This window comes from Priapulus caudatus, unplaced genomic scaffold (genome assembly GCF_000485595.1).
Source record: "Priapulus caudatus unplaced genomic scaffold, Priapulus_caudatus-5.0.1 Scaffold668, whole genome shotgun sequence".
In the NCBI taxonomy this organism is placed as follows: Eukaryota; Metazoa; Priapulida; class Priapulimorpha; order Priapulimorphida; family Priapulidae; genus Priapulus; species Priapulus caudatus.
In genome coordinates, this window is record NW_014577729.1 from 57,545 (window position 1) to 80,895 (window position 23,351).

The 23,351-nt window shown below is 42.7% G+C and overlaps 3 protein-coding genes and 1 long non-coding RNA gene across 5 annotated transcripts in view; 2 read left to right on the top strand and 2 right to left on the bottom strand.

Moving 5' to 3' along the window:
- Nucleotides 1-903: 903 nt before the first annotated feature.
- On the bottom strand, nucleotides 904-5,442 carry LOC106812631 (dolichol-phosphate mannosyltransferase subunit 1-like). The gene is made up of 8 exons (XM_014816549.1): nucleotides 5,327-5,442; nucleotides 4,174-4,273; nucleotides 3,848-3,881; nucleotides 3,273-3,349; nucleotides 2,607-2,632; nucleotides 2,364-2,459; nucleotides 2,050-2,118; nucleotides 904-1,330 (listed from the first exon to the last, which is right to left on the bottom strand). Exons 1-8 carry the CDS (start codon nucleotides 5,434-5,436, stop codon nucleotides 1,111-1,113), a joined length of 732 nt encoding a protein of 243 aa, XP_014672035.1. The 5' UTR covers nucleotides 5,437-5,442; the 3' UTR covers nucleotides 904-1,110.
- Nucleotides 5,443-5,488: 46 nt separating this feature from the next.
- LOC106812632 (geranylgeranyl transferase type-2 subunit alpha-like) lies at nucleotides 5,489-17,095 on the top strand. 2 transcript variants are annotated; one of them, XM_014816550.1, is made up of 16 exons: nucleotides 5,489-5,572; nucleotides 7,568-7,678; nucleotides 9,201-9,325; nucleotides 9,970-10,157; nucleotides 10,839-10,962; nucleotides 11,451-11,524; nucleotides 12,008-12,091; nucleotides 12,655-12,737; nucleotides 13,423-13,527; nucleotides 14,015-14,181; nucleotides 14,616-14,704; nucleotides 15,224-15,315; nucleotides 15,484-15,520; nucleotides 16,000-16,121; nucleotides 16,260-16,410; nucleotides 16,653-17,095. In XM_014816550.1, exons 1-16 carry the CDS (start codon nucleotides 5,570-5,572, stop codon nucleotides 16,802-16,804), a joined length of 1,707 nt encoding a protein of 568 aa, XP_014672036.1. In that variant the 5' UTR covers nucleotides 5,489-5,569; the 3' UTR covers nucleotides 16,805-17,095. The 2 variants fall into 2 exon arrangements, with proteins under 2 accessions (XP_014672036.1, XP_014672037.1); XM_014816551.1 differs by lacking the exon at nucleotides 15,484-15,520 and having other exon boundaries at nucleotides 15,224-15,352.
- Nucleotides 17,096-17,313: 218 nt separating this feature from the next.
- On the top strand, nucleotides 17,314-18,281 carry LOC106812633. Its single transcript, XR_001394360.1, has 2 exons — nucleotides 17,314-17,352; nucleotides 17,472-18,281. It is a non-coding gene; the product is annotated as an uncharacterized LOC106812633 (long non-coding RNA).
- Nucleotides 18,282-20,621: 2,340 nt separating this feature from the next.
- The window catches only part of LOC106812630 (calcium-transporting ATPase type 2C member 1-like), a 20,042-nt gene continuing 17,312 nt past the window's right edge, over nucleotides 20,622-23,351 (bottom strand). The window contains 4 exon segments of the mRNA XM_014816547.1: nucleotides 20,622-20,767; nucleotides 20,983-21,124; nucleotides 21,383-21,478; nucleotides 22,579-22,726. Coding sequence (XP_014672033.1) covers nucleotides 20,622-20,767; nucleotides 20,983-21,124; nucleotides 21,383-21,478; nucleotides 22,579-22,726 — 532 coding nt within the window.

A 23,351-nucleotide genomic window follows, 5' to 3' on the forward strand; every position in this document is an offset into this window, starting at 1 on the left:
CAGTCATACAGCAACTGGCACCAGTTTTAATTATATTGGACAAATTACATGAAATTTTGCACCACATTTGATATTTACTGCAAGTCTATGAAAATTTATTAACCGCTTGCTCGCCTCGAACACATCAGATCAAAATCGACATTCATCCACTCGCTGGTAATTAAACTGGATCCCGTGATTGTATATTAAATATTGATTCACTGACCGCACAACCCCATTACTATTAGTCTGCGCACGTTGACGCCAAGGATTTCCCACGATAGATGGAGTGGAAATCTGTGTGCGGCATACGCGCGGTTAAGAGTTAATAATACCTCTATGTTATTAGCATATTAGATATTATTAGTACTTGGCAAAGTCGATACGATTGTCGAAACAGATTCTCTGTGCCCTCGGACCCTCCCCGCCACCTCCGGCCGTCCACGCGCGCTCGCGCTACGTGGTGGCAAACGGCTGCAGTACAGGCCCTTCATGTAGGCGAAGATCTCTCTTCCTCCATCCTCGGACTAGGCTTAGATACAAATATCCGGATATTTTTGAAGATATTTAGAAGTTTTCGGAATATTTAGAAAATTCCTTAATATTTAGAAGATAAAACAACAAAGATTTGTAAGGATGAGTCCTTTTCTGTTAAGAAAAACCATCCAGTGGTGCAAACTGCATGCAGTGCCCCTTCGTACACTCAGGATACCACTGCCACAATGCTAGCACTATTTTTAAAGTGGGCGGAGCTCTGGGGAAATCCAGCGAATGGAAAATCGTAAACAGCGTATGATTTTTTCGCACACAATAAATATGTTTAAAAGACATTACGTTGAAATAACTGAGATATTTAGAAAAAATTTGGGGATATTTAGACATTTTTTGGAGATATTTAGAGATTTTTTTGGAGAATTTCCGGAAACATATTTAGGCCATTTTTCGAGATATTTGTATCTAAGCCTACCTCGGACCCTCCTCCACCCCCTGCCACCCCCGTGCACTTGCTCGCTCTCGCTACATGGTGGCAAACAGCTGCAGCAGGCCCTTCACGTAGGTAACAATCTCTCTTCCTCCGTCCTCGGACCCTCCTCCACCCCCTGCCACCCCGCGTGCACTCGCTCACTCTCGCTACGTGGTGGCAAACAGCTGCAACAGGCCCTTCACGTAGGCAACGATCTCGCTGCCTCCGAGCTTCGACTCTCCGTAGACGCGGTCGACGAAGCTGATCGGGACCTCGCCGAGGCTCATGCCGAGGCTTCGCGCACGCACCAGCATCTCCATCTGGAAGACGTAGCCCTTGGAGATGCAGCAGTCTACCAGCTGCTGCAGCACGTCCCTCCTGTACAGCCTGTAACGAGGTGTGAGACGGATGGTTCGTACGTCGTTAGTTAAAAGTTAAATCCTTCCTGCGCCTATATGGCGCATAGGGGCGGTGCCTATCTCCGTTTCAGTAACCCTGAGGCCCGCAGCTGGTTTCACAGTAAATGCTACAGTAGGGGGTTAGTCCACTGGTAGCACTGCGAGTTAACTTGCCACACTCTATCTCTATTTGCTGAATGCTAAGCAGAGAAGCCGTGTGTACCATTTTTCAAGTGTTTGGTATGACCCGGCCAGGAGTTGAACCCCCGACCTTCCACATGCGAGACGAGCACTCAACCATTGAGCCATCGCCGCGTACGTCCAGTGAGAGTTGATATTCTCTCGCCGTCACCATCGCAAGCTTTGCATGAATAGGATTCTGTAGTTATGATTCTTTAACTTCGATTCTTTAGTTATTCGAACAGTCCGGAGTTGGGCTTGTAATTACCTCAGTGCGAATAAACTTGTAAAATTAATACACATACGTACTAGTGTATCATATAAAGACAGATATGTAGTGTATCGTATATATACGCACACGTGGTGTATCATATAGACACATACTACACTACGTGACACTACACTACATAACACTACATGTACATTTTAATACGATCACAATGGCACACCATGACTTCATTACGAGTTTACTATTTGAGTTGATGTTGTTAGCTTAGTTGTGCATTACCACCGTGTACGGACTGGTACCTGAAACTGCCGGTAAGATCAGATGCTCCCGGTCGCAGCAGAATCTGAGCGATGTAGTTCGCAGTTCGACTGTATAGAAAAAAAGCCTAATTAGTAGTTATCCCACTCAAGCCATAACTACCGTGAACATTCTGTTTGATATTGGATAATTTCAGATTTTGTAAGATGACATCACCTGAGTTATAAAGCATAAGTTTATCCCACACACAAGTACATATTCTTGCAAGACAACCAAAAATTTATTTTTATTTTTATGCATTCCCAACAGAACACGGGGATGGAAATGGCTGTGAACTAGAAAAGGGTGTTCAGACCTGATGAATTTTCGCTTCAGATCCCAGCCATATACTCCTCCGGACCCACTGTATCGTGTCCCTGACACGATATCATAGTTTCCCTCGTGGAGCTTCCTGCAAAAATTTGATATTAGATAAATGCAAGTTGAGAACATGATATTAAACTAATAACTTTTTTCACTCATCTTGAAAAATATCCAGTCAATTGACGCATATAGGTTTAACAATACATACGATATTTTACTTCACATATGTACTTACTCGATAAACTGTGGAATGAACTTTGGCTGAAAAACAAATAAAGACACACCGTGTCAGAATTGAACGAAAAAAACCACACTCTGTACCACGACAGCAAACGTTGGGAAAAACGGCAGAACAATTTTACGACCTCGACAGTAGTTAACCATTCATGGGATCATTTTTAAAATGGTAATAACGAGAGGTTGGCAAAGAACAGTGGAGAAAGAAAGGATTACAATACCATTTAAAACATGGAACGAGGCCGAAAGAGCTGCCAAAGATAGAGCGTCATGGAGAAATTCGATTTCCAGCCATATTCTCCACGAGGAGAGAAGGAACTAAGGCCATAATAAAAATATTGTTTGTTTGCCCTCACCCGACCGACCCGCCAAAAAGGGGCCGACTCAATTTTTTTTATTGATCTTTCCCTTTTTTTTACAAATTGTATCACTGTACATTATATAAATCTGTAGGCAATACATTATATGTACCAAGCAAAACAAACATTCAACATAAAAGGTATCTCCACACAAGCACACCCGAGCATGTAGACACAATTTGTAAAAAAAGAAAAGAAAAAGAAGCCTACCTACCTACCCCAAACTTTTCAGCCTGGGTCGGGTCAGGGCAAACAAAGATTTTTTTAATTGTGGCTTAAGGTAGTAGTGAGGGGTTGGTACGTACGTGATGAGAGAGATCGGCGTCCATAATGATCACATAGTCCCCCGTCGCATGCTTCATGCCGTGAATGTATGCCGTACCTACGCAAGTATTATTATTATTATTATTATTATTATTTTATTTATATTGCGCCTTTTTACATAAAATGATCAAAAGCCCAGCACATCAATGTCACAAACGACTGAACAATAAAATACAATAATAATAACTGTGTAAAGTAAACAGTACTAAGACAAGTGTGATCGCTTGCCATCCACGATCAAATAAAGCACGTCCCGATTTCATCAGATTCGATAACGATCGCGATTTTGACCATCATGCCAGGTTCGAATTTCTTGATTTTTGAAGGTCTTGTTGGAGAATTACTACACTTAGTTCTGTCCGTGCCTGTGCATAATTCTGTTATTTGATAATACTATCATTTATAAAAAAATTGTTGTTAGATAGATTATTGGCTATGTTATGAAAATGACAAGATACCCGCTATGTGGGTAGATAACAGAAATATTTATTGTATGACTAGCGCCACCTACATGCATGTAGAGACAACATTCAACTAATTACAGAATAGGCATTACCTAATCCAAGCTTTTTGGCTCTTGGTCTTAGCAGCTGAAATAAAGAAAATTTGGTGTGCATGTAATGTCATTTAATAACACCCCTTGTGCGATTGATTTATAAGAAAATAGCTTCCCCAGGGTATCAAATATAGGCCTATCTGTCAAATATAAAATTCCAGTTTACACATGTACAAAATAACTTTAGGCCAAAATTTTCAAATTACGAGCACATCACTGCATCATGATACCCATGACTTCATTTATAGGTTAAGCATAAATTTTGATGTCATAGTTTAGTGAATGAATGAATAGATGATGTAAAGAAAGGAAAAGGGCAATATTACTATCTTGTCTTTTCCGTAAATTTCCTCTAGCTGCTTTGCAACCTCCAAAGTGCCATCTGGGGACCCGTCGTCAATCACTATGATCTCATAGTCCACCCCACTGCAACGTAACAAAGAATTAAGACATTGACGAGGAGATAGAGAGAGAGAGAGAGAGGGGGGGGGGAAGAGCGAGAGGGGAAGGAGGTCGGTAAAGGAGACAGTGAGAGAGAAAGTGAGAGGAAGCAGGGAGATAGAGAGAGGGGAGAGAGAAAGAAAGAGAGCTGGGACAAGGATAGGAGATACGGTAAAGAAGATTTTCAAAGCTTGTAAGTTGTAACGAAGCTTGGCAGTAGAAAACTAGTGGGGCGAGGCAAATGATGACGCTGTGGCTATATGCCCGGCAGCCGGGCACAGTCTTTGATTTCCTAAATGCCCGGTAGTTCCTAACCCTAACCCTAACCCTTGTTTACTTGAGATAACGCTGAAAATTAAAAACTGCCGGGCATTTAGGAAATCGAAGACCGTGCCCGGCAGCCGTCAGATATACAGAGTGCCTATATGCCCGGCAGCCAGCATATATCTGACGGCTGCCAGGCACGGTCTTCGATTTCCTAAATGCCCGGCAGTTTTTAATTTTCAGCGTTATCTCAAGTAAACAAGGGTTAGGATTAGGGTTAGGGTTAGGAACTGCCGGGCATTTAGGAAATCGAAGACCGTGCCCGGCTGCCGGGCATATAGCCACAGCGTCAGGTATATGCCGGCTGCCGGGCATATACTGATCATATGTGATTATGATATAACCACTCTGAAATGATGAGGATGTGGCGACGAACACAAGTGAAGTGGTTCATGATCCACATGTCCTTCTTCGCCTTCATTTCTAGTCAATGTCCTCCACATCTACGCCGTCTGACAAATCATTTTCACATGTAGCCGGCTTCATCAACATAACGTGACCAAGGAGCTATATATATAGTTATATTTAGCTCCTTGAACGTGACGTGGTCGTGGAGAGATCAGACTGTTCACAGTACAGTGTGAGTGTACCAACATTGAATTTGTAATTTGTATATTATCTCATTGATCAATGATTACACTTACAGTGAATTACATTTACACAGGATCAATACATTTGATTACAAGCACGATTAGGGAAATAATATGGGTTCACCTCTCGTCTAAGTATTTAACTATCAGCCATATGATGATGGGAAGATTTTCTCGTTCGTTGTATGTTGGTAAAAGTATAGAATACTTGTCAACTTTCCTGCTGCCTGCCATCACGCAAACAAATTGCAAAATTATCTACCAGATGGCGCTGTGTGACCAATGAATTGAGCAGCTGTTGATTTGGTATACTTGACTTGTGATTAATCATAAAACTACTTCACTGTGATATTGAAGTTAATATAAAATGGTATGTATAGTACGCACGCATGTACATAGTTATGGCCATGATCCACGTCACAACCGTTACTATAGTCTCTGTCCGTAAGTTAATTATTCTTGTTAAATTAAGTCTAAGTTGTGTCGTTGTAAATAATTAATCTTCTTCTTCTTCTTCTCGGGTCACTACACTAGGCCTACACTCGGCCCAGCCACTGCAGCACACAGGACTTGGCACGGTGGTTGAAAGCCTCAAGGTTTCCAGGGCTACATGGCTCTGGCAATAGGGGGCATTTCAGGAGATGTCCCATAGTCTGGTCCTCCCCGCAGTCGCATTCGATTGGGCCATCTTCAGCTTGAGCCCCAATTCAATTTCAAATTCAATTTGCCCCATTTCTGCATGAGTGCCCGGTGCAAATCCACTTTAGGCACCTTAGGTATCACGAAGTGATGCACAGATTTCTGTGTATCATCAACTGATGCACAGAATTTCCGTATATCAAGGAATGATGCAAAAACCCTAACCCTAACCCTAACCCTACCCTAACCCTAAGCCCAACCCTAACCCTAACCCTAACACACTTCGTGATACCTAAGGAGTAAGGTTATACTTTATGACTTAGGGTTAGGGTTAGGGTTAGGGTTTTTGCATCATTCCTTGATATACGGAAAGTCTGTGCATCAGTTGATGATACACAGAAATCTGTGCATCACTTCGTGATACATAAGGTGCCTAAAGTGGATTTGCGCCTGAGTGCCCTACATCGACCAAACCCTGTCCTGAGGCGAGTTAGGCATAACCACGTCGGCCATACCTCGTTGGCTCCGGGTGGGAGGGATTCCTGGGGTCTGAGTGAAAGCTTATATGTTGGCTTGCCTGAAGATGCTTTGACCATTGGGCGATCCTGTAGTTTTGGAGGTTGCCATCCAGGGGTTGAACCGCGTGGATGAAACTGTGCCTGGACTTTAGTCTCTTCTTTACTGTTTCATGCTGGAAGAGGGGGTGGCGAGGGTCATTTTCTTGGTTAAGTTTCTCTACTTGGGATGAAGCCATTCGTCTAACGTGCGGAGGAGCGATGCCACAGAGCAGGTAGAGGTCATCTACGTTGGTTGGTCTTAAGCATCTAGAAATGGCTCTGCAGGTAATGTTCAGAACTGGGTCCATTTTTGCAGCATGGGGCGACCTACTCCAGACAGGGCACGCATACTCAGCCGCAGAGTAGCACAGGGCGATAGCAGTGGTTCTGATTGTCTCGGCGTCTGTTCCCCATTTAGTATTTGCCAACTTCTTTAGAATACTGTTTCTGGCACCCACTTTGGTCTTTGTCTTGATGATGTAATTCTTATAAGTTAGAGAGCGGTCGAAAGTAACACCTAGGTAGACTGGGCTATAGGTATGTTTCAGCCATTTGTCATACCATTTGTCTTTCAGTTGGCGGTTCGCCTGCTTGTTCTTTAGATGGAAGGCACTTATTTGAGTTTTCCCGGGATTGGCTCGTAGATTTTTTGCTGTGTAGTAGGTGGTTAGGCCTGCGAGAGCATCGGTGATGGACCGTTCGGCTTCGCCAAAGGACTGATTTTGTGAAGCAATGCAGAGGTCATCTGCATAAAGGAAACTCCTGGTGTTTGTGTGTACTGGCTGGTCATTTGTGTATAGATTAAAGAGCAGAGGGGCCAGGACGCTTCCTTGTGGGAGGCCATTTTTCTGTCTACGCCATCTGCTGCGGTTACCATTGAGATCCACGAAAAACCGCCTATTTGCCAGCATATGTTCCTGATTAGTTCTGCTAGTCTCACATCCTTTACTAGCTGGTATAATTAATAATAGTAATATCAGGAGTAGATAATAGAGACATATCTAGAGACATCTAGATCTAGAGACTAGTCTAGAGACATCGTCTAGAGACAGATCTAGAGACATCTCTATTATCTACTCCTGATAATATACTACTACTAGTACTAGTACTACTAGTTACTAATAATACTACTGCTAATGCTAGTCGTATTTTTTGCACTTGTTGCTCAGCATGGCCGGTTAAAAGTACGTACAACCGCGGAACAGCAGGAAATAAAGCGCAAGGAACGTGCAGAAAAGGTGAAGAAGTTCCAGGCTGGATTACACAGGGTTTTCCAAAAGGTGTGCTCACTTATTATTATTATAACACTTGCTCAGCTCCACTCAGAAGTCCATTTTTCTCAGAAGGCTATTGCCATGGGGTGTCGTCCGTCGTACGTCCGTCCGTCTGTCCGTTCGTCCGTCCGTCCGTCCGTCAACATTTGGCTACGGTCAACGATAACTCAAGAACCGTTTGACTCACATGTTTCAAATTGCATGCAGTTGTTACTCCTATGGGAGAGGTTTGAACGTCCTATTTTGGAGCACGCCAGTCGACCTACTTTCGAGCCACGTCCACTTTTTGGCAAAAATGGAAATGGCCATAAGTCAATTCAGGTTCAATGGATTTCGCTCATTTCTAGTATGTGAATGAATAAGGACTGGCCCCAAAACATATCACAAGTGTTTTGATTTTTTTTTAATTATGCAAATTAGGTAGATTTTGGCAATTTCATTATGCATTTCAGTGTCTGGCTACGGTCAACGATAACTCAAGAACCGTTTGACCCACATGTTTCAAATTGAATACAGTTGTTACTCCTATGGGAGAGATTTGAACTTCCTATTTTGGAGCACGCCAGTCGACCTACTTTTGAGCCACACCCACTTTTTGGCAAAAATGAAAATGGCCATCTAAATTCATTCTATTTTGTTAAATTTTGGTATATGTGAATGTGTAAGGCTAGCCCCAAAGCAGTTGTTACTCCTATGGGAGAGATGACAACGTCCTATTACGTTTATTTCGTCTAACTGGTCAACAACTCTACAATCATACCTATATACGTGTAATATTGTGTTTTAGATTCTTCGTTACAGTAATTTGACTGGAATATATTTTATTGTTTTTAATTGCGCGATATTCGAAAACCAAAATGGCCATCATTTAGGCGTAGCGCCATCTCTCGTCAAGATTTCAGACTCAGATCTGAAACATTTATTTTCGCATCAAAACTTATGCATATATCATTATCAAGAGTATATAATTGGAGATATGCTATATAATGGGAATTCTCCCATATATACTCTTGCTTTATATATCCCCCCCTCCCTCTTCTATCACTCCCAAGGTGAGCTACAGTGTCATTGATACTTTCATTATATTTTAGTAGGTCTCAGGGGAGAGATAGTGAATATAGAAATAAGTTGTGGATATAGAAATCAGTTAACCCTAACCCTAACCCTAATCCTAACCCTAACCCTAACCCTAACCCTATCCCTAATTCTAAATTTAAAAAAAAATAGCCAAAAATAATAAACAATAAAATAAATAAAAGTAAAAATTAGCCAATCAGAGCCGTTTTTATTGGCGCTTAACGCGCTCTCTAGCGGATCACTATCTCTCCCCTGTGCAAAATTTATTATATTTAGCATGTATGACTCGTGCATATATATGGTAGATCTGTACGGCAGGGATTTACACTGTCTTATTTAAACATCGGAATCCAATGACGTTGTTATAGCCAGATCAATGTCGATACATGTCGATGCCTTGGAGCGTCTTTAGAGCGACCCTGATGGTTTTTTCTCTGCATGTTTCCGGCAGCGCGATGCGGGAGAGTTGGACGCAGAGGCCTTGCAGATAACCGCCCAGCTGCTTGCAGGCAACCCAGATGTGTCGACGCTGTGGAACTATCGCAGAGCGGTGCTGCAACACTACATCGATACGAAGTGAGTCCCCATGGAATATGCCTCTCAAGAGGTTGTTCCTGGGGAGAGATCCGGATCCTGATCGGAATCGAATTCGTGCATAGATTCGTATTTTGTAATCGTGTTTCGTCACAGAACTGAGCCGGACAACATTTGTATGGTTTCTCCCCAATATCACTTACTATCAAGTAGCCATAAAACTGCGTGCTTCCTGCTGGCTCATTGCTTACTTTGACAAGTAGAGCTTACTATGTAGGTCACACATATGTGGTTTCTCTCTCCCTTTCTCTCTTTCTCATCCCTCCCTCCCTCCCTCTCTCTCCCTCTCTACTTCCCTCCCTCCCTCCCTCCATCCCTCTCCCTCTCTCCCTCTCTCCCTTTCTCCCTTCGCCATCCCTCTCTCCCTTCCTCCCCGTCCCTCTCTCCCATTTCCCTCCCTCCCTCCTCTCCCTCTCTGTCTTTCTCTCACATTCTCTTTCTCTTGCTTCCTCTCTGAAGTATTTTCTCATTATTTCCTTCTACACAAGTGCCAAAATTCGCACGTTTCGCACCTACCCCTCATATGATTCGCCTCCTCTCTCATACACCCATCCCCGTAACACGATCCACATCTGTTCGTTCTCTCGCCGCGTCGCTCATCTTCTCCCTCCTCATCATCATCGTAGGAGCGAGGATGAAGTTCAGGCGGCGTGCGTGGAGGAACTCGACTTTCTCGAGTCGTGCCTGCGCGTCAACCCCAAGTCATACGGCGTGTGGCACCATCGCGCATGGACGCTGTCCGGCGCGCCGCGGCCTGACTGGACGCGCGAGCTTCAGCTCTGCGACAAGTTCCTCGAGTACGACGAGAGAAACTGTGAGTGCTTCCTCTGACGACGAGAGAGTTTTCAGAAGAAAAAAAAGAGACAGAGTTTTCTGACCCTTGCGGTGTTGCACTTCGTTAGCCTTCTGGTCACGCGGGCCTTCGTTAGTCCTACGGTCGCTAGAGATTGTACTTTATATTTTTTAGATTGTATTTTTCTATCACAAATCCCCTGTGAAGTTCCACTACTTTGTACTATAATATAATAATTTTTTCTGAACCATCGTAATGCTTTCTAAATCGCCGTCATACTTTCTGAACCATCATACTGCTTTCTGTACTATCGTAACGCTTTCTGCGCTTTCCTAATTCTTGCTGTCCTATCGTAATGCTGTCTGTTCCATCGTAAAGCATCCTGTAGCTTTGAGTGTTTATAAGAGCGTGAACTTCAAGGGCATAGCCAGGAATTTGGATTGGGGGGTCCTCAAGCGAGTAAAAAAAAAATTTGGGAGTTAAATGTAAAAATAGTGCTTTAAAATTAATTTAGACACTGTTTTGTTGACAATACTATTTCTTCTGCAGATCTTTTTTTTTATTTTTGAATTTTTGAATTTTGTTTGAATTTTGTTTTGGATTTTGATTTTGATTGGGGGGGTCGGTCCTAGGGCCCCCAGGACCCCCCCTGGCTACGCGCTTGGTGAACTTGCTGATCCTGCTCTTACTCTCATGCTGCAGTCCACTGCTGGGACCACCGCAGGTTTGTCGTGAAGTGCTCCGGAGTATCCGCGGAGGCGGAACTCGAATTCACGGACACTAAGATCAGCACAAACTTCTCCAACTACTCATCTTGGTATTACAGGTAATGCACAGCTCCTACTTCTACGTCTGCTTCTTCACCTTCCTACTTCTGCCTCTTTGCCCTTCTACTTCGACTTCTTCACCCGTTTACTTCACATTAAAGTGATTACGTCACTGGAAATAATAAAATTAAAAAAAATATTTCCACTTTTTCGCAAAATGTAAGTAATTCTGTTCACTTTTTATGGTTAAATTGCTGCAATATACTTCCTATTTTACTATATTGTTCGATGAAAACATACACTCGTGACTCATACATAGCCAATAGCAAGCAATTAATGTTAGGATAATAATATCAAATCGTCCAGGTTTTTTGGATTTTTAGCTAGTTGAGAAACAATCTTATCAGGTAAGGATTTGACGATACATCTAGTTCCGTTAGTACTTTACCTTTAATGTAAAGCAATGGCAATTTTTTTTTACAAATATACACCATAAAAAATTTGTGACGTAGTCAATTTAACGGTGCTTTCTTCTGTTGGCTTCCAGGAGCAAGTTGCTTCCCATCGTTCATCCGGCAACGGATGGGAGCGGGAGGGTGGCAGAGGCTGAGCTACTGAAAGGTAATGCTGGTCAGATGCAGCGTATTAGCCAGCGAGCCATGCAGCCGTGATTTGCACAGTCAGTTTTGAAACTGCACGGCCTAAAATGTGTAGCACGGCCTAAAATATTGATCTAAAGCCGTGTACATTTGTAAAATTGCACTCCGAAATATTTTTTCTGCACTCCCACAATACTCATTCCTGGCTAATACCCTGGTCAGATGCTGCGACACTAGAATAACGAACTAGATTAATCAAATACCAAAGACGAGGTAAACTAGCTCGTGTTTAATTTCAAATTTGTGATGGAAACAATGCGAGATTCGTTTGCAAATCATTGAAATTTGCAAGAAGTTGAAAATCGCGAATGATGACTTCGTATTTTTATATAATAGATTATATTACGGCCTAACGAAAATTCGTTCTATATAAAATGGTGTATGGCATAAAATAGTATAACTTTACTATGGGGGTTTTACCAGACGTTTATTTCATGAATTGCAGAGTTTCAGCTGGTACAGAATGCTTTCTTCACGGATCCGAATGACCAGAGCGCTTGGTTCTACCATCGCTGGTTGCTAGGAAAAGGTAAGATCCGATTACATTCCTGCTGATGCTAATGCATGACTGAATGATGCAAGGCTAATCACATTGTTGTTTCTGTCACCAAGACAGTAATTTCTTTGTTTACTGAATTGGGGATAAATTGGGTTGTTGTTCTTCTGGCGTTGTAGCGAGTGGGTTTTTTGCTGCGAAAAATGCTGGCTGACTTTTAATTCTGGATGTTAAAGTGATTACGTCACCGTAAATAATATAAAAAAAATATATATTTCCAGTTTTTCACAAAATACAAGTAATTCTGTTTACTGTTTATGGTTAAATTGCTGCATTATACTTCCTGTTTTACTATATTGTTCGATGTGAACATACACTCGTGACTCATACATAGCCAATAGCAAGCAATTAATGTCGGGAACATAATATCAAATCGTCCAGGTTTTTTGGATTTTTAACTAGTTGAGAAACAATCTTATCAGGTAAGAATTTGACGATACATTTAGTTCTTACTTTTAATGTAAAAAAATGGCAACAAACATTTTACAAATTTTACCATCGAAAATTCGTGACGTAGCCAATTTAAATGTTTGCAGGTGAGCAGAGGCTAGCGTTGGATTGCATACATATCAGCAGAGACCCATGCCGTGCGAGTGTCAGACTCACTAAACCAGTGAAGGTAGGTCGAAATAAATATTCCAAATCGTAGAAGCTAGATCGAAATAAATGTACTAAATCATTGAAGATTGTATATATACTATTTACTAAACCTGTGAAGGTAGGTCGAAGTAAAAGTGTTAAAACGTAGAAGCTAGATCGAAATAAATGTACTAAATCGTTGAAGGTTGTATATATATACTATTTACTAAACCGTGAAGGTAGGTCGAAGTAAAAGTGTTAAAACGTAGAAGCTAGATCGAAATAAATGTACTAAATCGTTGAAGGTTGTATATACTATTTAGTAAACCCGTGAAGGTAGGTCGAAATAAAAGTGTTAAACTGTTGATGGTAGATCGAAATAAATATGCTAAACCAGCGAAGGTAGGTCAAAATACACAAAGCATTGAAGGTAGATCGAAACAAATTTGGTAAACCAGTGACGGAAGATCGAAATACATATGCTAAAGCATTGAAGGTTGGTCGAAATAAATTTGGTAAAATTTCACCCATTCACAGCACATGCAGTCTTTAACCGATCTTCCTCTGCATATTACTCCAGTCATGACTGTGGCAATTTCACCGGGACTGTATATATACGGGCGGCACTTGGGTTTCACGACCTTGTTTTTTTACAGGGCCACGACCACAGATGCACGTTGAAGGTTGGTCGAAATAAACGTACTATGTAAATAAATCTTTTACAGTTGGGCCACGACCACGTCAGCTTGAGTATTTCTGTTGACGGCAAGCCGGTTGAGGACTGCCGCTGGAAAAACGCGACGCGGGGCAGCGACTACGGAATGCTCTGGGTATCCTTTTGTTTATGGAGCAACCAGGGTAGAAAATACACGGGAGCGATGAGCGATTCGCTATTCAAACTTCCGAAATCGCTCCCGTGAGTCTCAAAATAGCTCCCGTAAAATTTTTGACGAGAGCTATTTTTCCCACATACTTGAAAAAGAGCTCCCATGAAAAAAAGTCATTTTTTCCCTGGCAGCAACAGTGTATTATCTTCCTCGCAGCTTCTCAATTTCTCATCTGGCGCCAGCGGAGAGCTAATTTCTTTATTTTTTTATCAATCATGGTGCAAATTTTTGTTTAATGTGCGTAATTTGTCGGCGAATGTACGGTCTGCGTTACTCAGTCCTTTCATCACGGGGAACCTTTAGAAAACTTCCTGGAAAAAACCCTGAGAAATAAAAAGAAAATCCGGAAATTCCGCTGAGGAAAAAGTGCTCTCGTCTCGCGGGAGCCACGCCCTAACGACGTACCACCTTAACGACGTGCGCGTGCCAGACGTACGATGTTCCGCGCGGGACCCTCACAGAGCGAGGCGAGCATGTGATCACGGCGGAGCTGTCGAGCGGCGATAACGACGACGACGACAAGAGGCTGTCCTTGAGCTGCACGCTGCCGGCCGACCGCGGCGAGTGCAAGATGGCGATGCGGACGTCGTTCTGCAGGTACTCCTTAGAAAGAATAGAAAATTTATCAAAAAAGGAAAAGAAAAATAGAATAAAATACGATAGATCGGAAAAGAATACTGCAGGTATTCTTCACAGGTCGCATACGTGGTTGCAGAGTTTACCGTAAAAATACCTTAAATTTCGGTTGAATTCGCGCGCGAGACCATCTTTTTCTCTAAGTAAAGTGTAATTTTATAATTTACAATGCCTAATTTTTGACTCGCCTTGCCACGACAGAAGCATTGCATAAGCAATGTAAGTTCCGTATCAATCGTAAACCAGTAGCACTATACAATACTATACTATACAATACTATACTACCCAACCTCAGCCTCACAAATACCCCTAAATTTTGCGTGAATTCGCACGCTAAACCGCAGGCGTTTGTGTCGGCGATAATTAGCGATCCTCGTTCGTCCGCTGCTCGGCAGATCTCGGATGACGGCGGCGAAGACGGAGACGCTCACCGACGAGCTGGAGTCGTGCAAGCAGCTCGACGAACTCGAACCGAACAACAAGTGTACGTCTTCATCGCCGCGGCGACGGCGGCAGCTGCGGCCGTCAACGTTCCGCTCATATACGTTTATTATGGACATACATGATCTTGCGGTTTCAATTTCGGTTTGCGGCCCGTAACATTTCGATTCGGTTTCGATCCGTCGTCTCGTTCGTGAGGAACGTTCCGCAATAAACAACAACAAGTGTACGTCTTTATCCTGACGTCCCAGCGTGTCACACCGTTCATTCGACCGGTGGCCGCCTTAATTGGAACAATTACGTCATCGTTAATCTAAATCGTCTTTAACGGTCAAAATTGGTTAAAAAAAAATTTTACGCAAATTTGTGTGTCGTGTGACATTTTTCGACCCCGCGACAGCGTGATCGCTCGCGTTGATTCGGTTCACGGCCCGTAACATTTCGATTTGGCTTCGATCCGTCGTCGCGTTCTCAAGGAACGTTGACTGATGTTGACGAGCGACGGAGGTACGTGGAGACAGCGCGAGACGCCGTCACGAGGGGATGCCTGCTGTCGTTTCAGGGGCCCTGCTGACGATTGTTCTCTTGATGAGGGCACTGGACCCACTGGGACGCGAGGCGGAGACGCTGGACTACCTGTCGCAGCTCAGCGAGGTCGACCCCTACCGCGGAAACTACTACCGCGATCTCGGTACGCGAACTTGGTTCCTCCCCCTCTCCCTCACTCCACGCCTCCCTCCCTCAGCGCAATAATCCCTCCTTCTACGCAATCCGTCCCTCCCTCCCTTCCTCCTGCTGAACTACCTGTCGCAGCTCGGCGAGGTCGACCCCTACCGCGGAAACTACTACCGCGATCTCGGTACGCGAACTTGGTTCCTCCCCGTCTCCCTCACTCCACGCCTCCCTCCCTCAGCGCAATCCCTCCCTCCCTCCCTCTACGCGATCCGTCCCTCCCTTCCTTCCTCCTGCTGGACTACCTGTCGCGGCTCGGCGAGGTCGACCCCTACTGCGGAAGCTACTACCGCGATCTCGGTACGCGAACTTTGTTCCTCCCTCTCTCCCTCACTCCACGCCTCCCTCCTTCCACGCGATCCCTCCCTCACTTTGCGTGCTCCTTCCCTCCCTCCATCCCTTTTTTACTCCGTCCCTCCTCCCTCCCTCCGCTCAACTCATATACAGTAACTAGCTGCATAGTTGGGAAGTTAGGGTCTCGTTTGCTGGTTATTCTTCGAGGATTACTTGAAGCCATCTGCTGGCAACCGAGGGTAGTCACTGCCAGAGTGTTTTACATCCTATGTGGTTCTTTTACATTCCCATCATGGTGTATACTGTTCACAGGGAGCAAGTTCATCATGGAGAATGTTCTGGAGCAGCAGCAGCATTTAGAGGACAAGGTCGCGTTGAAGGACAAAGGCTTAACGGCACTGTACTACACTGAATACCTAGCCACAGTGTCAGAGGTGAGGCAACATGAACTGTGGTCAGAGATACGACTTATTATCTTACTAAATCAAAGGCGTTGTTTATTATCAGCTATTGTTGTTTATGTTTAGGTATTGTGTAGCACTCTAGACAGTTAATTACAACTCGTATTGCAGTTAAATCTCGCTTCGAACAAGCTGACAAATGTCAGCCAGTGCTGCCATCTACAGTGCGTTACCAAGCTTATACTGGATGACAACGAGTTGGAGAGCTGTGTCGGGCTGGGGCAGCTGCCGTTGTTAGTGGAGCTCTCACTGCAGAACAACAGTATCCTTTACCCATGCAAAGAATCTGTCTGCATCAGCTCGTTCCACGATCCCACATACACCATAACACGAATTTCAAAACGTTAAATAAACCCAGCTCATATATAGATCTGTGAAGTTTGCAAAAAGAAATAACATAAAGGAAAACAATTGATAATTTCGCGTAAAGAAATGGCAGTCTGTTTTGTTTCGAGAAGGGACAGACACATAATGACATTATAAGTATCCTTGACGATCTCACAGAGTTGTCCACCGTCGATGCGGTGGCGCCACTGTCCACGTGTCCTCGGTTGGAGAGGCTGGATCTTCGCGGGAACCCGATGGCGAGCGATTGTGCCGTCGTCGAGAGCGTGCGAGCCGCACTTCCACAAGTTAGAGAGCTGCTGCTAGTGTGAAGCCGCCTCCCCCGCCGCGTCGTCGGGAGAGGCATCACGTGTCGACCAAGAGAGGAAGAAAGAGAAAGTGAACTAAATTCACGGTTGTTTTTAAATTTCTGTGACAAGGTCAGAGAGTTGCTTGCTGGTGTGACGACGCCTCCCCCGCCGCGCCGCCACGACGTGCCGAGAAGACGTGACGTCATCCACGCAGCATCGTCGGTAGAGGTTTCGCGCGTAGAGCGAACGAGAGAGGAAGACAGACCTGCCAACCCTTACGATTTTTTCGTATTCCTTACGAATTCCATGATGTTTCTACGAATGTACGATCAAACTGAAAAACTTACGATTTTTTACGACTTGTGGAAATTAATGTTTTTTACATTGTGAGCCGAGAAATATCTGGCGATTGTAGGCGCAGCCATATTGGATCACGCGTTCACGTTGTTCTCGCGTGATCTAGAGTTAGTCCCATCATTCATTGCGCGCATAACATACAAACAAAATGGCCGCCTGCTGCAAGAAAAGAAAAGCCTTACTATTTTCATGAATCACAGGTTGGCAGGTCTGTATATTGCTATATCACGTCCGTCTCACACACACAGGTGCTTGCATACTGTGAGAACATCCACGGAAAGTGGCACTTCTCAGAAGTGCGCGCCATCTTCTGCCGCCAGTACCTGCTGAGCGGAAGAGGACGCGACGTAAACTTCACGAGGTTGTCTTTCAATTTTTTTGAAAAAATTATATTTTTATAATTTTTTTGTGTGTGTTAAATCTTTGGGTTTCTCGGTGGTTTATTTCGTTCCACGATCAGTCGGTTGTTTTTCTTTCCCGATCGTTTTATGAGCAGGTATCGTAGCAAACATGATACCAACTGTAATCATGCATGAAAATTATAATGACTATAAAATACAATATAAAAAGACCATGTAAAATGAAACGAATCTTGTATCCACTTGTCCACGTGCTAGGCAATGAGCTTTGCACCCTTCCATTTCATATTCTGTATTTTCAGCATTGAAATGAATTCTAATTATTGAAATAAAATTCATTCATAGTATTTCTTTCCTTTTAACATCCTAGACCTTGGATTTATCATATCTAGACCTTGTGTAAATAAACGTGTGATATGTGTGTGCATGCAAGAGCGTGTAGCAGTCCTAGTATTTGTAGCTGTAGTAATGCCCAATGATGTCTGTAAGCTTGTCTGACGCTAGATTTATGGAGCTCTTGAAGTTCAAGTACAATATTGCTAAATCGAGCTGAATAGCTAAATAGAGCTAAAAATCGATGTATAGCTTTTTATACATAATATTTGCTTTTGATTGCATTAGAAGCTATATTACAAATTTAGTAACGGTCGTAAGTTTTGATAGTGCTTCATGTGGCTATAAAGTTGGCCAGCTGCCAATAACATTCCTTTATAATTACAAAAAAATATTTGGAAAAATCATGCTAAACGTACATTAATAAAGAAACGTTCGCTCGAACGATATCTTCGTCTTGTTTTGTTTTCTGTTCATGTTCATGTTCAGAGCAGTGTTTCGCTGTGTCTCTCCACACACTGTGTCACTACACCTTCTCTTGGAGTTGGTGGCGACATCACGACCCCACCTGACATAGATGCTTCCTCATTCACTGCCTGCATCTGCATTAGAAGGGTTTCAGTATTGCTATACTGTCCTGGTGCGAACCATGGCACATGAGATCTCCAGTAGTTGAGCTAGATAATTTTTGTGCATCTATACTCGCTAATTAAGAAATTATCAAACTTATTTGTAATGTGTGTGTGGATAGCCAAGTAGGAAATCAGCGAATGAAATCACATTACGATCTGTCGGTGTCTAGGAGTCAACTGTAAGTCGTTCAACAAATTGAATAGCTTCGCTTATTTCTTCACACATAAAAACATAAAACAAAAGTTTACTATAAAATAACACCTTTCTTTGGTATATAAACAGCGTTGGAATAAACAAACCAATAAGCGACAATGGGCCAATGAAAATGGTGCACTTCTGACTAAACGTGAAATTCCAAATAGGGTCATTGTAGTCAATAAAATGGTAAAACCATTTTTTTAACCAAAATAGCTGCACAGTCGGTCCTGCAGAGAAGTTGACTACAACGTTCTGCTCTGCGTGTGCTTTCCTTATGCTAAACAATTTTATCAAGAAGTTTCGAGTCGCACAGTTCCCATTTCATCAGTGGCTACGCTTAAAACGACAGCACGCGTTTCATTCACAAAATTTTAAAAGTGCGGTTGCAGCAACGGTTGCGAGAAAAGTGAAGCCGCAATCTTGGAACAACCATGAATCTAAAAGTTATCGGACACATTCACAATACCTGCCACCCTATCAGTAATACATTGACGTGATAGCACTATACTACTCCTAATAATATAAGTACTTGCCGATACATAATTAAAACAATTATCTATATGATTAACACACGTATAATATCACATGTTACAAGTATATATTACATTACTCTTAATATACAGCCTTGGAACTATAGAGTTGGTCGTGTTGTTACTATAGGCGTGCATGACAGTGAGTTGAATATGATTCAGGGACGTTTTCTCCTCTCCAAGTATTATATCGCAATATCATTTCGTTTCGAAATTCACAAAGTGAACGTCGGCCCACTTCTCTTCAAAAATGCATCTATGTTCACCGATAGACATTCTGTGTGTACTTAAATGCAAATCTCTCTCTTGCGTACGACTTTCTATTGTCATCTCCTATAAAAATGTGCATTTTAGGGCATTGCAAAGACCCTGACACCACTATCAGAAAGGATTCAAGAATATCTCTTTAGATCAGGGTGAAGGTGACAATGGTTCACTACTACTGACTAAGAAATCAGCAGTAAGGATTAAAGTATCAATCTAGCAACTTACCGCTTAGTAGACTGAATTATCGGATTGGCACATTTGTGCCATTTGCATGTTGCATGTTCTAGAGGAATATTTTTTACCCAGATAATAGAATTACAAAGTACGGTCAAACCTGCTTTAGCGTACACCTCTATGCAATGGGCACCTGTTCTTGGTGGTCACCAAACACAAGACCTGTCTATAAAGGACACTTAGGAGAACTCTTTTGAGTGGCAGTTATACAGCCACCTGTGAAACCACCTCTATAAAACGGACACTTGTCTATAAAGGACAACTCGGAGAAATATCACGTGTGACCGTTTGCCGTTACCTACATGTTCGACTGCAGTTCAGTCAAGAGTCGTTCAGTTTCGTGGAATCGCTCACATTTCGTAATGATCACACTATACCTGTCGCTAAATTCATCCGATAATAAATTAAATCTCGTCGCCATAATAGAGTCGATTTCAGAATATATTCGCAAGCAACTACGGCGCACGAGCATGTGACACGGCATGCACAAGGCAGTTGTCGATTTCATATACAAAACTTTACAACTCTATTTACGTTTGTTCGCGAAGCACCGATCCCTTATTACATGTACAGACCCCCCCTCCCCTTACTCCTGCTTACAACAACCTACTGGAGAGATTAGGAGGATAGATTGTAGGACCTTCGCTGTGTCATGGTGCAAATTCATTCGACCACAGCAACAACGAGAGTCCTGCGAGACTAGACTATAAGATTCGACATTGAGCAAAGACATTTCATCACATCCTTGTGCAACATTCCCAACATTTACAATGACGACAGCTGCTCTCTGAATCTCAAAGACACCGAAAAAAACCTTCCCCTGAAGATCGGACTCTGTGTGCTTGCTCGGTCGGCCATCTTAAAATTACTAAAAAAATTACTGCGTTTTCTCGTGAAAAATATAGACGTTGCTGTACACGGCAGCCATCATGGCCGCATATCTAGCCATCAGACCTTGAGTTGAACATAATGTCTGTTCTTGTGTTGCCGCCGGAACATGATTTGTTCGGCGAACTTTTTGAACTCTGAGATGAAGAATACGCTAGAGGTAAGGCCGATGAGAAAGAGCATATCTGAAACGAAAAGGGAAAAGATTATTAGCAGAACTTGCCTCAACTGCAGAAATATATACGCATCTATTAATTTAGAGTGTATTTCCTATACGATGTACATGTATGGTATTTCTCAACGTGGTATTATTACTAGTTAGGAAATTAACAATAACGAAACCATCGCTCAATACAAACTAATTATAAATTATTCGAAATTACCTCACATCTACACTTACCGTTCAACGTTAGCGCTTCTGTCTGAAAAACTCTCTGTAACGGCGGGAAATAAATGACTAGCATTTGACCAATGAGAGAGCCCGACACAGCAAGCAGAAACATCTTGTTTTTGAATAGTCCAATCTGGAACACCAGCTTTTCCTAAAAAAAAACATGGAATGTAAACCTTACCAAAATATAAAAGAAAGAAAGAAATTTAATGAAAACTTAATTAAAACGTATATAATACAAAAGTAAATATAACAGAACACCAAACTTTTGTAACCAATTGTAAATTGATTATTAATTGTAAATTATTTTACATTCAAATTTGAGATAAATTAATTAATTTTTTTACCAATTTCAAGCTTTTTATAAATAATCGTGAAATGGGAAGAATTACGACGCATTGTTACTGACCTGGGATCTACAACTCAGGGCGTTGAACATGTCGAAGAATACAAAACAAGTGAACGTCATCGTCGTGTCTCGCGGAGTGACGATGTTGTCACTCAACTGCAATGCAATAATCGATCATAATAAATAGAACATCCAACACCATTACATCTATACAATATATAATAATGTAACAGCAATAATGTTTTGCAGATATGGGTTGTATCATATCAAGAGTACATAATAGGAGATCTCCTATTATGTACTCTTGATCATATCAAAGATACTAGGAAATATAGATTAACTCACTCTGATTAATTCTCAATGATTCGTTCCATTATGATTGTTCCCCTAAAATAATTATTAAAATATTTTCTTTGCAATAATTATCATTGATGTTACCATGAATGGAATTCTTTTACATTATTTACATTATATATAGGTCTATATATATATACATATATAATTATTTATAATCATATTAACTATCTAGTGACGTCACTAACTATCTAGCAATATCACTAACTATCTAGTGACATCATTAACTATTTAGTGACATCATTAACTATCTAGCGACATCACTAACCATCTAGTGATGTCACTAACTATCTAGTGACGTCATTAACTATCTAGTGACATCATTAACTATCTAGTGACATCATTAACCATCTAGTGACGTCATTAACCATCTAGTGACATCACTAACTATCTAGTGACATCATTAACTATTTAGTGACATCATTAACTATCTAGCGACATCACTAACTATCTAGTGACATCATTAACTATCTAGTGACGTCATTAACTATCTAGTGACGTCATTAACTATCTAGTGACATCATTAACCATCTAGTGACGTCGCTAACTATCTAGTGACGTCATTAACCATCTAGTGACGTCACTAACTATCTAGTGACGTCATTAACCATCTAGTGACATCATTAACTATCTAGCGACATTATTAACCATCTAGTGACATCATTAACTATCTAGTGACATCATTAACTATCTAGTGACATTATTAACCATCTAGTGACATCACTAACTATATCTAGTGATGTCATTAACCATCTAGTGACGTCACTAACTATCTAGCGACATTATTAACCATCTAGTGACGTCACTAACTATCTAGCGACATTATTAACCATCTAGTGACATCACTAACTATCTAATGATGTCATTAACCATCTAGTGACGTCACTACGCACGTGACTGACCTCTCGTATGAAGACGTAGAGCGTGCCGGCGATTATGACGGCGGCGGACATGAGAACGCTCTTGATGAGAGACTTGGTGATCATCGCTTGCTTGGTGTTGCGCGGCGGCTGCCTCAGCACGTCGTGGTCCACCGGCTCCACGCCGAGGCTGCGGGGAAACAATGGTGAATGTAAGCAAACACGCACGCACGCACACGCACGCACGTATGCTTGGTGTTGCGCGGCGGCTGCCTCAGCACGTCGTGGTCCACCGGCTCGACGCCGAGGCTGCGGGGAAACAACAATGAATGTAAGCAAACATGCACACACACGCACGCGCATGCACGCACGCACACGCACGCACACGCACGCACGTATGCTTGGTGTTGCGCGGCGGCTGCCTCAGTACGTCGTGATCCACCGGCTCCACGCCGAGGCTGCGGGGAAACAACGGTGAATGTAAGCAAACACGCACGCACACGCACACGCACGCACACGCACGCACACGCACGCACGCACGCACGCACAGAGGAGAGCTGAGATCTGAAGACGAGATATGAGATGAGGAGAGGAGAGAGACCGGAATCGATGAACTCGAGATGACGAGCGAGAGAGAGAGAGGATGACGAGACACTTACCCATAGATTGAGAGGGAGAGAGAAGATAAGATGAGACCTCGATGAGAGCGAGAGGAGATGGAGATGAGAGAGGGAGTGGAGATGAGGTGGAGAGAGAGAGAGAGAGAAGATTAAATGACGATCCAGAGAGAGAGAGAGAGAGAGAGCATGCGCGTG